Raw genomic sequence first — 16531 nt, forward strand, 5'->3', positions numbered from 1 at the left:
TTCTATTATTTTGAACATTAACATCCTACATATATTTTAATCTAAATTCTTTAATTTGGAATAAAAGGAAACAAAGCAGTATTTTAATACACTGTAAAACTGCATGCAAGGTGAAAAAGCAGCAAACTGGAACTACTAAAACTAGTGCACATAATAGAAAAACCTTACATTTCTCTTTCAGCTTCTTTTTTACATTTTCATCTGTGTAAAATAATGAGTTGATGAGTTAATAAAAATACTTTAAAAGCAGGTATCTTTAATAGCTATATTAGACATAATATGTATAACTGATGTAAAATGTTTCATTCATTATAATCTTTGTGGTGTAGTAATTAAAATATTTTTTCATACTACACACAGGTGCAACATACCTGTGGTAGCCATTATGAAACATTGCTTTCCATTGTTTGCTTGAAATCAGTACTACAGAAGGACAATTAAATGTGGCTGGGATGAATAGAGTGCACATTACCCTTTTCATTTTTTTCTCCACCATCAGATCCGTTGTTCTTTAAGCCAGAGTCCTCTTGCAATCTTTTCACTTCCACTTCTTTCTGTTCCAGTTGCTCCTTCAACATTTCCAACTCAGCCTGGTGCCAAAAAAAGATCAGAAGCTTGTAGTCACTAACATAGAACACTGCAAAGCACTGGCTTTCCACTGACATGCGTTAGAGAGCACAGAAAAGCCAAAGCAATTATTTTAGTAATGCAGCTTTTCAGACATAGATTCTGCAAACTGAGGATGCCAGCTGCTTATAAAAAATAATAATAATAATAGTGTCTTTACTTGCAGGTTTGTGTTTTTATAGATACAGTGTAGCACATGCACACTAAGGTTGCAACACATATGTCAATTAAAATTACATTTAATGTACACAGAGTAGACTGAAGCATCACAGTACAAAAAGACAACACAGCTAATGTCACTTTTAAAGTAAGGAGCTATTTCACTAGTTTTTAATCAGAAGGCAATACTGATACACAAACTTACAAGGCATTCACACTGAACATAAAAGTCAATATTAGTTTTGAAACTCACTTTATTTCAACAAGCAGCTCCACAACAAAATACCACACAATAATGTAACTAAAAAGACTACTCAAAAATGTAAGAATTAATGAAAAAGAAACTGGAGCAGAAAAGTATAATCACAAAAATCATACAAGAAAATCAGAAGGCAGCAAGTCCATGTGTCTGCAAAAGAAATATTTTTAAATCTCTCTACACACACAGCTCAGGATAACAAAATTTCAACAAACAACATTTACTTTTTCATATAACCAAAAATAAATGTAAACTAATGCTGTTTTCACCTTGAGAAACCTTTAAGGTTCTACTTTCAAACATTCTTTAAAAGATACTGTAGGAAAAGAAGAATTAATAACAAAATACTATATTATGCAATTGCTGGTTATTCAATTAAAACAGTGTTTAAGAACCATAATACCTATTCTGTTGCTTACAAAAAGTCAGCCATGCCTGTTGTCCTTTATTCAGTATGTATACAGTTTGACAGACACACATAATAAAGATGCTCCTCTTACAGGGCATCAGCTGCCATATATCTATTCCTATCTAAAACTCTCCAATTCCTGTCTAATTTGTCTAATTTGAGAAGTGAAGGCAAATTAAAAACATCCTTAAAAAACAATCTTTAATATCTATACGGGTCACAGGAAAAATTAAAAAGCATTTTAATTTTACAATTCACTAAAGAGAAGAATAGGAAAGTACTGCACACGGGGGCAGAGAAATTGGTAGCTCAGACACCCAGGACTACCAGTTTTTAATTCCAGACAAACTAGAGACTGAAAAGGCCCAGGAGACAACTAGATGTTTCAGATTTTTATTCCATGCAATACTTTCCTAATAATAAAAAACAACTTAATAAAGCCAAAAGACACACTTTTTCAAGTATGTTCTTAATTTGGGTGTCACTTTTAAAGTGCTGCTTATAGCTTGCCAGACTACCGTAACCACCGTCTAACATGCACACACCCTTTAGTGAGGAATATTGCAAAATTGTATAGGAATTCTACAAAACAAGCACTGCAGAGTGTGAAAATACATTTTCAGGCCTAAACTTCAAATTTACTAACAAGAGGTCCTACTTAACAGTCCAAGAATGACCAACTTTTATGCAGCTCTTTACAAGGACCTCAGAATAACCTTGAAAGCCAAACTGATGATGATATTGATAGAGAAACTAACTGGTGGAGTCTAAATTAGTTCCAAGAGCAAAATTTGAGAATACAATATTAATGCAATATTTCAGTTCATTTTTGATAAATAGTTTTGGATACATTTGAAAAAGACCATGCATCGTGCCACCGCGAGTGGCAGCCTTTCCAGCAGCTCCATGTATGACTTTATCTTTTTACCTTTTTTCTGTATTTTTCTCTATTTCACTGTCAACTCCTACCACTTTCTTTTATGTGGACTAGTTCCCTGGACACTTTTTATTGTTCTTTATCAGTATGCTGCTGCGGGAGTATGTGAATTACCCCTTGGGATTAATAAAGTATCTATCTATCTATCTATCTATCTATCTATCAACATGACATAATACTTTAAAAACCATCCATTTACTAAAATAGCCTCTTTCAAAATGAAGATTGTGTTTATATTGTGGAAAAAATGGCTATGCACTTGTGTATGGCAAAATATTATAAACAGACATTGATGTAATAAGTTGCAAGTAATCCACTGCCCTGTAGATAAAGCTGGACTATCAGAAAGTGTACCTGGACTACCAGGTTTGCAAAGTTGGTAGGCCCAACAGACTATCATATGCATTTACAATTTCTCCACTCCTGTACAAAGAAACCACATTTACATACTTTAGTTTATAACATAATAGACCATTCTCAAACCTGCTTAATCAATTCTAGAAGCTTGAAGAAACCTCTGTGGTAAAACTCTGTTCATGACATGTAACTCATTGCTGCTTAGAGAGCCTACTATTTCTGACTGTCTCATGTTGATCCATTCTGAAGGGTTCTCTGGTTTCTTTCTCTCTGCAGGGGTAACTCACAGTGAGAATAACAAGGGTGATTAACAAGGACTATGCTACTGTCTTTACAGAATTCAACATACTATAATGCCCAACATTGAAAGCACCCTGGCAGGAGTCCCCATATGAAAGTTAAAACTGCATGTGAACATCAGCTATGATTTCTTCCTTCACAAGAAAACAGGTTACTACAGTGTCCAAAAAAAAAAACCAAAAAAAAAAAACAGCCTTTATTAACTGCTTATGCACCAAGGGGTTTTGTCAATATTAGACCTAAATTACATACCAAAAATAAATGCCTATTTTTGTAGTAAAGGAGCTGCAAATGGCTAAAGAGTATTTGAAATTAAAAGAAATCTGCTCAGAAAAGTAGCAGGAAGAACGTGCAGCAAACAGTCTATGAGTATGGTAATGAACCCATGACGGTAGAACTGTAAACCTGCACGCTGTAATGCTTCACAGTAATACTATGCACAGTCCATAGAAATCAAGCATATTCCAGCAGCATCAGGTGCAAGGTAGGAACGAAGTGCAGCTGGGGCGCCACACCCATACTCAAAAATACAAGACCAATTTGAAGCTATCAATTAACTTAACATGGTCATCTTTGAAATACTGAAGGAAAATCAGACTTCATTGAGAAAAACCTAAGTAGACAGAAAGAGAATATGCAGACTCCGCCAGACAGCAACAGTAACTACTGCATAACCATGAACCATTCCAAAAATGTTCCTTATTCTACATCAACTTTTTTTTGTTTTATTTAACCTGCATCCTCTGGCAAACGGCTGTTGAGAGACGGAGCAGAGCCACAAGGCAAGTGTTTCATATCAAGAAGTTATTAGTTGTCAAAATGTTTCTTCAAGTACTAAATTCTTTGCCTATTTCAGTGGAACTAGTGCTAGACAGAATGTCAGACTTGTACTACTGGACACAATTATTTTGAATTTTGATGCTCCAGTTTCTGAGCTATGTATTGGGTTAAGTGGGATAATGGTACTAAAAAAACTATTTTTCAAATGATACAAAGTACCAGCATTTCAGAAACTGGAAGTAAACAGTACTTTTGACAGACTTTGTGCTCAGCTCTTCATTTTTACACTCTCCGACATGCTGTAGACTCTCCTGGGGAAAGGAAAAACCCTCCCCTGCCCCATTCAATGCACGAGAGCAGGATAGAAGCAATCAGACCAGATTTCTTAAAAAGAGTCAGCCTAAAAGGTCAGATGGTTATGTTTCTTTTTTTTAAAACTCAAAAAAGCAACTTGGCAGTCACTTTCCACATATTGTACAAATGAGAAATTGAAAGCCACTGGCAAACCAATCACAAACACAGACGTGCAGACAGAACAACATGAAAATTGCAGGCTCCAGCCTAAAATCTTTTGGATCAGACTACATTAGAAGTGGCTGAATGATGAAAAAGGCTGGCATTCACAGTCAGCAAAGGTTCTATATACTGCAAAGAAACAGTCTTTGTATTAAATTTACAATAAACCATGGTAGAAAATACTGGGAGTCCCAAGAGATCCAGGAGCTCCTAATTAACCATGTGGACCCAAAAAATTACGAGAGGGTTTATAAATCACTCAGTGACCATTACTGGGTTTGTGATATTCTCAAATGCAAATTCAGGAGGCCATCGTTAGGGTGTTTCCTTTAGTTTGGTCTGTTTAACCCTTGAAATGGAAGGCTTCTGCTTTCAGAGTTACTAAGTAATTAGAGCTGTAGTGATACTCTGTGGCAGAGTACTGTAGCAAACTGGTTCACAGCATGCAATTACCTTAATGTGCATAATAATATAGGCATTTTATCTACTGACGTTTAATACCTTAAAAAAAGGTAAAGCAAGTTCTTTGATTTTTTTTTCCAGCAATAAATTCCAAAATTTATGAACAACCAGAACAAGAGAAATGTCCCAACCAACAAAATCTCAAGTTAAAAGATTCTCTGTTGTTGAAGCTGGAATCAGCTATGGCAAGTGACTTGGCTTTCCTACACACAAGTGCATATGTCTCATGAAATTTAGCAGTTCAGCGAGACACTGGTCAAAAGCAACATGGCCTATTTTTTTGGTAGATTACCATATAATTAATCTATTTACAAAATGAAAGTCATAAGTGACAACATTCCACACTGTTAATTGTACACTTCACGGTACAAGAGTAAGATTTCAGTGTTCAGCCAATGGTGGAGTACTAATAAAGACCCCTTGATTGTCACACACTGACAAAAAACAAACACAACGTTTTTTAGAGATAAATAACTAAGGAGTAAAAATAACTCATTTCCTTTCAACAATAGTTTACTTATTACTATGGGGTACAAGGTACAAAAAGCCTACTGTCCTATGCAAAAGGACTAAGATAAACAACAGGAACATATATGGGTGATAACCACAATTTTTTTACTGAAGATATAGGTACAGTACACCCCCAAAATTTGCAGGGGTTATGTTCCTAGAGCACCCGCGAATTGTGAAAAACCGCAAATTTTGGATGTGGTTAAAAAAAGCCTATTTTTATAGTTTAAACCCAAAATATGCCCCCAAAACACTTTAATTTAATCTCAAATTCAGCTTAATACATTACCTAAAAAAATAATATAAAGGTAAACCCGTAATCTGCACAGTACTGTACTCATATGTCTCCTGCAGTGCTAGAATGTAAAATACTGATGTTACCGCTATATGTACTGTAGTTCATGCAAGCGCGTTTCCATTGCCAGAAGCCTTAGAAGGTGCAGGGCGTTTCGGCGGCATCTTGGGGCTTTAACCCTTAAACTGCCACATACTCTTGGTGGGTTAATGCATCCCTGGACGCTAAATGCTTTTTTGCTGCACTTTAAGTAAACGTCACAATTCACAAAGCAAAAATTAAATTTTAATAGAACACTTTTTTCCATGCAAAGAGCATCACAATTACTGCAACACTGATCATTTTACAAACTGCTAATGAACTGTAAAAACTATTTAAAAAACTACTGGAACAATATGTACAAGATGCAACTGACACCACGGATGAAATTAAGTAAATCACCGAGCCAACTGCGCTTGAACTGGCAGCACGCAAGCACACAGAGGTAAATGCTGACGCTGTCTCAATCCCAGAGACAGTGAGGCTGCAGTGCTGCACGGTGTCTCGCTTGGGTCACAGAATTGCACAGAAACACAGGAGATTGTAGAGACAGGAACTTTATTCAAACACTTCAAACAAACATGTCTCTTTCAGAAGTAAAACGAGCTCAGTATGCAGTTAGTTCTCAATTAAAGAATAGACAAACATCATAGGGGAGCACAACGGGAGCGGGACCCCCAACAACAGCAGAGGATGTCTGGGGGAGAGGAGAGAAACAAAGCAATCAGCCAAAAAGGACAGGTGCTGTTCAGGCTTTTAAGTATGCGTAGTGTCACACGAGAAGCATATCACACGACAGAGTAGCCGCAAGTAAGCCCAGCAAAAAGGGAGCAATGTGAAGGTAGTCTATCAGCATTTTTAAGTGGGTTTTATTTTGCAGAGCGTCCATGTCTTCTAGGGGTGCGTTCAGCCCCCCTGCTCACAAGGGCCTGGCAGTGGTCATGAGCTGGCTGCTCAACGAATGTAAGGCATTGACTGATCCGCTCCTATGTGCTCACAAATGGCACTGGGAAACGACTATAGCTGGTTGTGGCGGTTTAAGGGTTACGAGGAACAAAATGGAAAACACAAGAACACCCAGCGGGAGATCCATCACAGCTAATCAGCAGCAAGGAGAAATGAATAACGCTGTAGCGGCCCAGTTCCGCTAAGATTCACACTGTCGAGAAGACGGTGATTTATTTATTTTTATGGGGGAAGATTCCAGGGACACACCCAGCCTTGGCCCGACCCGCACGCACTCACAAACAGAGACAAAAAAAGCAAACCGGTAATCAAACAGCAAATAAAGAATGTAATGAAAACAAATGAAAACAATGATACCACCCCTGTTCCCCTTACAGTGATTACACATTAAATACAACAAAGCACAAACAAAACACAAACAGTAAATCATGAAAAATGTTCATGAAAAATGGCAACGGATGAAGTGTAATGAAGAAAATAGATAGTCCAGAGATCTGCATGTTGAATGGGAATGTAAAGATAGTCCTACTGCTAGTTCTTGAAATGGTGAAGACGGGTTCAGGAGTGCTTTTTTCTTTGCAGAATGGCCATGAATCCACTGAAAGAGGCATGTACGCATGTACACAGGCAAACGGCAGACAATGCAGACGCCAAACACGAAACGATCCAGGACAAAACGAATAAGTACAGGTAACCCAATAGAAGGCAGACAGACAGGAACTTGAAACAAATTATAAAAACTTTTTTTTTTGCTTTTGGTCACTGGCCCCCTTTTTAAAAGCTGTGCTAACATCCTTTGACCCCAACAGCCCCAGCACCCTCAGCAGAAAACCAATCAGAGCCACTGCAGGGACTGCTGGGAGTTGCAATTTCAAATTCTATTGGCTACTTTCACCATCCCAAGCCGCGTTTCCTCTACAGTTGCTTCCTGTTCTCTCTACAGTACAGTATTGCCATGAAAAAAGCCATAAAAATTGCAGAGGATATTTGCGGTTTCCGCTAACAATTATTAGATAGGTTCTAAGGAAAAATCCGCGAAAGACTGAGGCCGTGAAATCTGAACCGCAACTTCGCGGGGGTCTACTGTATATCAATGGTAGATGGAGAGAACTGCATATAATACCAACACTAGAAAACAGCAGTTTATGCCTAGTACTACAGATACATAATGCTATATAACTGGCAATGATGTTCAAAGAAACACCTTGACCTTGAAAGCATTACTCAGCTTTACTACTGAAATATTAGGTGTATATGAACTGATAAAGTTATGATGGGCTAAAATGACTTAGCCTCAGATCTTTACGATCTTAATAGCTGAAGCCTAAAGTAACAGTTGTATTTACTGTATATTTAAAGCAAGTCAGATTTCCCATCCTTTTCAAAATGCACAAGCCAGACAGTAATGTGTAAATTTTTATAGCATTAACTATATTCACATTCTGGATAGTTTCTTTTGAGCTGCTAAGTAACAATTACCTGCCTTGAATTAAAATTAATTTTCTGTCTTTAAGCACTAATGTAGATATAATTTGGTACTGTATATCATACATTACACTATATATGGTTATTAGCACAAATGTTACTTTAACACATGACCAGAATACTGTACACCGTCTATCAAGCTCCTTTAATTCTGTCATACTTGGCATTGCATTACCAGAAGCAAACTATTGGTCATAAGAGCAAATACATATTCTGAGTGCAGTTGAGAATATTCAAACAACCAAATAATCTAAATTGCACAGCTATCAGGGTGTGTTTGAACAGAATGGCCTTAGTGCATTGGGTTGCAAGATACTGTATATCTAATTGAGTTGAGTGGAGTAATGAATTACAATTGAACTGAATAAGAAGGGCCACGGGCGGTTTGCAGAAGCCTTTGAGAAAGGTTGCTACTTAAATGGCTGAAACAAATCCCCTGGACAATGTATGCAAATCTCCAAGGGGGAAACCCCTGGATGACAGTTGGTGGTGATTCTCCAAGGAGGACAGTCCCTTCACATCCAGGTCATTGTTCATGGGGAAGGGACAATGATATTCTGCTCTACTGCAGAGATTAAGGATTGTAAAGACATGCAATAGGCAAAAATGGTTTAAGCACCTCAGGGAATATGGTAAATAATAGGAAAACATGATTTAAAAAAAAAAACACTCAGTAGGTTGTCCAAGTTGAACTTAACATAAATGGTTTCTAAAGATTATAATGATACATATATGACCAAAGTTTCAAAGTTTCACTAAATTTTCAATAGCTTTTAATAAACCAAAAGGCTTAGCTATTTAATAGCTGTAAATAAACAGGTTAAATGCTTATGTAAAATGTGTAATGATTCCACATGATGATGGTTTTGTGAATTTAATCTGCAAGAGCTCTAAAGCAAAGCATTCATGTCAAAGTACATATTATGTAGCACAGTGCATCCTATCACTAAATTTCTTGCTTCATGAACAGTTCATTCTCTGGTGCTGTATCATTAAGTCTCTCAAGATTATATTGAATCCGACTATTCTTTCAACAGAAAAATGGAGGTAAGCAAAACTGGAGTGAAACTTGCTAAGGAAAAATTACTGAAAGATGGTGGGTTCTGACTGAACAGTAATTTCTCATCTAACAGAGACATTCCAATGTATCTCTGGTAAGAAAGGCACTCATAATTATAAGCTAAATATCTATGCTGCTGTGGTATATCTAATCAAAAAATGGAGATCTGTGCATAAGTAAGGTAACAGTATAAATATCAGAAAGCCAGTTACCTCTGGAAAGAAAGATTTTATATTGACATCCATTATTATAGAACAGCCAAGTCAAAGGCTTTGAGAAAACGTTAGTAATTTCCTCTTACAGGATTACAGTCTACAAACAAATTGTGGAAACAGAAAAAGTGACTGACACATAACTGACAATACAACACGATGCAGAAAATACCCAGAGAACACCAAACCTTCAATGCTTGGTTTTTGTGTTCCATCCTCTGCTTTTCGTACTGCATCTGACCCACCTTGATTTTCAGACTAGAGACTTTGGCCATAAGTGACTAGTGACAGAAACAGTGGAAAAGAAAGTAATTGACAGAAGGAGGGAATAAAAAGTGAGCCATAACATTAAGCTCTTAGTATAATTTGTCAAAGTACTAAAACTATTACTCTGTATAAGAATAAAGCAGGCATCATTAATGTTATCTTGGCAAAGTGGTTTTCATTTTCAGGTAAAATTGCATTCTTAAAGCAACATTTTGTAGTAAATACTAAACACAAAAGGATAAATATGTACCTAAAAAGTACCTAAAAAAAGTAAAACTCAGTAAATTAAAGGTGAAAAAGTACAGTATTAATATGGTTCAGTGTAGTTTAGTGCATTACTGCAAGTCACTTGTCTTAACTACACATCAAAAGAAAACCAGCAGTATTATTATTATGATGACTGATAATTTACTTCTACAGCAGTGCAGGCTGGCATTACATTCTTTGATGCTTTTATATGAAATATAGTATGCAGGGCATTAGAAAAGCAGAATTATTTTATTTAAAAAAACATAATTTAGGATCATCCTGTAATCAAGACTTTTATTAAGCTGTACAATACAAAACAAATATTTTGGTTTGGCAGATAAGAAGTTTGTGAGATGCTAAAACATCAACCTCTGTTGTGATCTGTTAAGACATAATATTCTGGTAGGCATAGTTTTATGTATAAGCCCTAAAAACAAAATTTGTTACACAAAAATTACTGTGTGATACTTTCGTAAATTAAATTAGCATCTCAAGGCAATAAAACAAAACAGAAAGTTGGTTTAAAAACCTTGCTGTTCAACTCACCTTTGTTGACTTTAATTTCTTTTCATATTGGAGTCTTTCATTTTCCATTTCTGTTATTCTGTAAGTCAGCTCATTTATCTCCTGGATCAGGCACTATCAGTAGAAGACAATATTATTATATTCAACTAATAAAAATTAAATTAGAAAATATTGTATATAACTGGTCAGATTTGAAAGTGGAAGTCCAAAAGAGTTTTAAAATAATTTTTTCATGGATTTCAATGATGCCACACTATTAAACCTAAGCCATGCACAGCAATATCTACTTTCAAAACTTAATCTCCAACACTGCGGACTTCAACAAAAGACATTTTAACTATCTCATCTCAAACAAAACTCAGTTTGGCACTAATATCCATATGGAATCTAAACATACTTAATAAATGTAACAATTCCAACATGGATTAACAACTTACGGGACATGGTCATTAGTTGCATTTTATCCATGCATCATGCCAGTAACATAAAACACAAAACCATGCCTTTGACAAATAATTGTCATTACGTTTTCAACCTTATATAGAGCATACTCTGCTTCAATGTAACGAACTGTTTAAAGATAAATATGGATTCGACCTAGAAACACTGAAACTGCCTTCAAGGTAATTGCTTAGAAGGAATAACAGTATGATTCTATAACACTAAAATCCAAAGTGACATCAAAAGTCAAAGGAGGCTGATGTTTAAATTACTTTTAATACCTGAAAGACTAGAAATCATTATCTATCAATCGCAAAGCAAAGCATTAGACTACTCAGAGATGAATTTATTAATGCCTTAAAACATAAATAAAGACTGCAAGATAAATTTATACTGTAATGGATTTTAAACATTGTCTATCGGTTAGCTTCTAGCTTGAGGATTTCATTAGCAAAAATTACTGGGAAGCTTTAACAATGTATATTTTCTGCTATGCTGCATTTGAACTTCAGACTCAGAATGACTAATGAATTAAATTAAGTCATCGATTTTGGCGTCATTTTAAATAATCCACAGTCACATCTACTATATTATATTCCAATTGGTGTCCTCTTTTCACAATGTCTAATTTTAAGGCAAAATTGTCCAATAAAGGGATGATATAGATATAAATAATACAGATAACGCACAGACACACTATATCTAATATACAGTATGTATATATACACACACACATATATAATGTACAGTATTACTTCCATTTTGTAAACTGAAGAAGTCTCATCTTACATTAAATATAAATACTTTAATTTTATCTCTGCATTAATTACTACCCCCAATTGTTTCAATGCCAGTTTCTTTGGTCAAAGTTGCAACATGTTCACCATCTCCTGTATAAGACTTATACTCCTCTTGTGCAATTTACAGACCAACTCAGACATTTAACAATTCCACAATGCCCAGGTCAGCTCCAGGAAACCTTCACATTCCCAAGCAATTCAAGACCTTAAATATGTTTATGGTTATCAAGCACTTGTTGTACCAACATCTGCAGTGGGCTAGAAAGATTAACACATTAGAACTTTACATTTAGTGTGCTTTACTATTTTCATCAAGTAATTATCATTTGATTTTGTGGGAATGACCAACTTACTGGTGCTTTGCTCTATTAATCTTTGCATAAGCAAATAAGTTTTTTTTTTAAATTTACTTGCAATAGTTATTCTTTTACTCCTTTTTACTACAGAAAAAATGCAGCAAGTTTCAGTTAAATGCGTGAAAGAATCCAACGATACAAAACATTTCAATTATAAAGTAGAACTGACATCTGATTTAAAGCACAAGTCAACAAAAACACAAAAATACATGGTAACTCTTCAGGGAAAATGCAGTTATTATGACAGGAAGGCATAAATAAAGTCAATAATACTGTATAGTGAAAGGTTTTCTTGAAAAATATAACATTAATGTGTCAGTAATTTCTAAATATGTATAAAACAATTGGATGACTACTCTTTAGCTGGTTAAAAAAAAGGTTTATTGAAAGTTTTAAAAATGAATAAAAAGAAACGACCATGTTTTGCATATTAGATAGTTACATTTAATAGTAACTGTCAAGTATTGATTCAGTTATTAACACATACAGGTGTTAATTATCAATATGCACTGGTCAGTCACAACATTAAAACAACTGACAGGTGACGTGAATAACAGTTTATCTTGCTACATTGGCATCTGCCCATGTTTGGGATATATTAGGCAGCAAGTGAACTGTCAATTTTTAAAAGTGATGTGCTGGGAGCAGGAAAAATGGGCAAGCATAAGGATCTGAGAGACTTTGACAAGGGCCAAATTATGATGGCTAGATGACTGGGTCAGAGCGTCTCTAAAATGGCAGGTCATTGTCTCCGGTTCCCGGTATATAGTGATTAGTTCATACCAAAATTAGCCCAAGGAAGGACAACCAGGGAGCTTAACAGGGTCATGGGCACCCACGGCTCACTGAGGAGTTATGTTTTCTTTAAGATTACGTGGATGATCAGGTGTATGTGCGTTGTTTACCTGGGGAAGAGATGGCAGAAGAATGCACTATGGGAAGAAGGCAAGCCAGCAGAGGCAGTGTGATACTCTGGGGATTGTCCTGTTGCAAAAACTTAAGTCCTGGTATTTATGTGAATGTTATTTTGATATGTACCACCTACCTAAAGATTGTTGCAGACCATGTACAGCAATTGGTATTCAACGATGACAGTGGCCTCTTTCAGGAGGATAATGTGCCCTGGACACACTGCAAAAATTGCTCGGGAATGGATTGTGGAACATGACAAGGAAATCAAGGTGTTGAGTTGGCTTCCAAATTACCTGGATCTTAATCCAATCAAGCATCTGTGTGATGTGCTGGATAAACATGTCCGATCAAAAAAGACCACACCTCACAACTTACAGGACTTAAAAGATCTGCTGCTAACGTATTTCTTCCAGATACCACAGGACACCTTCAGAGATATTTTGGTGGCACAAGCCGGACCTACACAATATTAGGCAGGTGTTTTTAATGCTGTGACCAATAGGTGTATTAAAAAAACTATATGTAACATAAAATATATGTACTTTTAGACAACTGATTCTTCAAATTAACACACAAGAAATACTAACAGTGCAATCAAACATTGACCAGGATTTACTTGTCACTTTCTGTGATCCTATGGGATCCTATGTGGGTGATGGTTCCTATTTTAACAGATCCCCAAATGCCATTGCTTTGACATATAGATAGTCTATCAGAAATGGAAATATAGCCTGTGATGAAAATGTGTCACAAAAAGTCATTTCTACTTTTAAATATTATCATTTAAAGAGTCAATTTTGAATGTTTTACAGACTTCTTTGAGCAGTCTGCCTTTTCTGGATTAGTTACAGCTAAGTACATGAGTCTATACATTTACACAATTTCTTTCAAGCCATATATTAAAAGAAATGCATTATGAGGGAACAACACTTAAAATAGCTTAGTTGGGTTAGAGCATGCACACATATAAAATTAAAAGGGTATACTTCTGAGCACCCATGCGCCGAGAATATTTGTCATTACCTTTTGTGTACAAATCTACAAACTATCACAATTTAACCTGAAATTGTTTTAACTCAAAGTTTAGCTATTTAATTTTTTTTGTTAGTATATAATTAAGAGTTTACAGTAGCAATTTAAAATAAACATGAATGCGAAAGTTTTTGGGGTCATAGATCATGATCTTGGAGTGCAAAGTATTTTAGTAAATGACACAATGACCGTGCAGTTATTTCTGTGGCTCAGTAAGGGGGTGCATCTCAGTATGTCATAGTGTAGTGTTTCAATGTATTGGCCATTGTAGAATGTATTGTATGCATTGTAGAAGTTCCCACCTTAAATCTACTCTGAAGTGAATTTGTTTCTACTGCATATGTAATGAAAGAAGCAGCAGAAAGTTCTGGATGTAGTGGTAGCAACAACACTCTTTAAAAAAAGAAACAGTACTATGTATTCCTGGCCACATTTGGAAGCGCTGTTCAGTCTCAAGGACACAAGACAAAGTAGCTTCATTAAAAACTTTATCACAAAGGCTGTAAAGTTACCTGCATACAAAAACTCTTCCTTAAACTTCTAAAAATAAAGTGGTGCAGCTGAGTATATTGAAAAATACTACTGTAATATTTTGCTAACTACTTATTATTGCAAATTGAACAAGTGCTCATTTATACAAAATTGTAAGTAAGAATAATGTAGCATTACTTTTAAAAAAGAGGTTTTTGGCTTCACAGATTGAGTAAGGCTACAGCAAAATGCACAAAAGTGAGAATTTCTATGGTATATGCATGGCACCCACTTTACAAATTTGTGTGATGCTAAAGAACTGGTCATATAAAGGGTTACCAGCAACAGCTGTGTCCTCTTAGAAAAAATAAAACATCCTGTGACATTATAGTGATGAGACACACAACCAGCAATTGACACAGTGCTGTATTCCTCTAAACACATATTTCAACTAATCAATAATTGCCAGAAAATAGTAAGCACTACCACTTATCTCCATACAACTGGAGATGCTCATTTATTTGAAGGAATGCTGTGCAATTACAGAATTTTACTGCAGCTTGTTCATCAGTCTTCTACTTTTAAATGTAGTTTTGAGTTTTTTAAATTTGCTTCTATACACTGGAGCTATGCAGACTGTACTTGCCTAACCTAAACATGATTCAGAAGCCTTTGTCATGTAGATGTCATTACCATTTCTATTTATGTCTACTATGGCATAAAAAAAAAAAAAAAAAAAAAAAACTACACTTTTTCTTTCTCTTCACTAAAGTCTTTGCAGCCTCAAATTATACTTAACAGTAATGGTGCACTGCACAGATACATTTGACTTGAGCATTCAGTTTCATACTCTTTCTCCGAGTGGTTGTTCATGTTCAAGAGAAAGGGTAGATGGATGAGGATGGCTGTAAAAAGTGGATTAAAGAGGTGTGGAGTCGTCGTCCTGGTGGGATGTTACGTGAACGTGCTTTTCTTGTGTGGGATATGTTTAAGTCACATTTAGCTGACGATGTTAAGTCCGAGTTAAATAAAGTTAACACAGACATAGCAGTTATTCCTGGTGGATTAACTTCCGTACTTCAGCCTTTGGATGTGTGCCTGAACAAACCGTTCAAGGACTTATTGCGCAAAAAGTGGAACACTTGGATGCTGTCTGGGTTGCAGACATTTACCGCTGCTGGTAACATGCGTGCTGCACCTTTGGCAACTGTGTGTGAGTGGATTGTCGAGGCGTGGGCTGAGATCAAACCGGAGATTGTGATAAAATCATTCAAAAAGTGTTCCATCAGTAATGCCATGGACGGTACGGAAGATGATATGTTATGGGAGGATGATGATGATGTGCCTCTCACCCAACTTATCGACGATACCGAGGAGTACAACATGTATGATGATATTATTTGTCCAGAGGACTGGAATGTGTTATTCGATGGGGAGGATAGCGATGATGAGGAATTCAATGGATTTTAGTGTGTAGTAAGTATTAAATTCATATATATTAGTGTATACGAGTGTTTCAGTGTTTAAATAGTGATTAAACCATGACAATTAGTCAGCGATTGTGTATATACCCGCGGTAATTGTGTCTCAAAGACAATATAATTGTTATTCAACTGATGACTAATAATTCATATCAATTAGTTTACTAATTATGTATTGTTATGAAGTTATTTGTGAACAGTATTAAATTGCTCTGTGCTATTGTATAATAATTTACCCGGGATCATTGTAAATAAAATTATAATTATATATTAAATATAAAATCTCATTTTTTTTTTGTTTCATAATGGATCGAACCTTACTATGCCGAACAGTAACTAATTATTCATCAAATCTTACTAATCCTAATCTTTAAATTCAATTACGATACTCATTCATTTTAATTACTGTATGGCAGCGGTTAAGAGGATTGGCGATTTTTTCATTCAAGGATTTTTTATAATGACATTTACAGTCGGTATTTTATTTTAAACTTCCCGATAATTTACTATAAATTTTATTAATAAAATCAACAACTAAAACACTTTTTTGAATAAATTCTTTATTTAATTTAAAGTACCAGCATGCAAAGTTACATCTTCATCTGAAAGATGGTGCTGTGGTTT

General features: G+C 35.5%; 1 protein-coding gene across 3 annotated transcripts in view; it reads right to left on the minus strand.

The window, feature by feature from the left end:
* ppfibp1b (PPFIA binding protein 1b) overlaps positions 1 to 16531 on the minus strand; it is a 229520-nt gene that overhangs the window by 88648 nt on the left and 124341 nt on the right. The window contains exons 8-11 of one of the 3 annotated variants that reach the window (XM_051934515.1): positions 10436 to 10528; positions 9562 to 9654; positions 473 to 590; positions 169 to 201 (exon numbers count right to left, since the gene is read on the minus strand). In XM_051934515.1, the coding sequence (XP_051790475.1) occupies positions 169 to 201; positions 473 to 590; positions 9562 to 9654; positions 10436 to 10528 (337 nt within the window). The remainder of the gene's footprint in view (positions 1 to 168; positions 202 to 472; positions 591 to 9561; positions 9655 to 10435; positions 10529 to 16531) is intronic. The other 2 variants (XM_051934519.1, XM_028816186.2) reach the window with 2 other exon arrangements.

This window comes from Erpetoichthys calabaricus, chromosome 1 (assembly GCF_900747795.2).
Source record: "Erpetoichthys calabaricus chromosome 1, fErpCal1.3, whole genome shotgun sequence".
Taxonomy (NCBI): domain Eukaryota; kingdom Metazoa; phylum Chordata; class Cladistia; order Polypteriformes; family Polypteridae; genus Erpetoichthys; species Erpetoichthys calabaricus.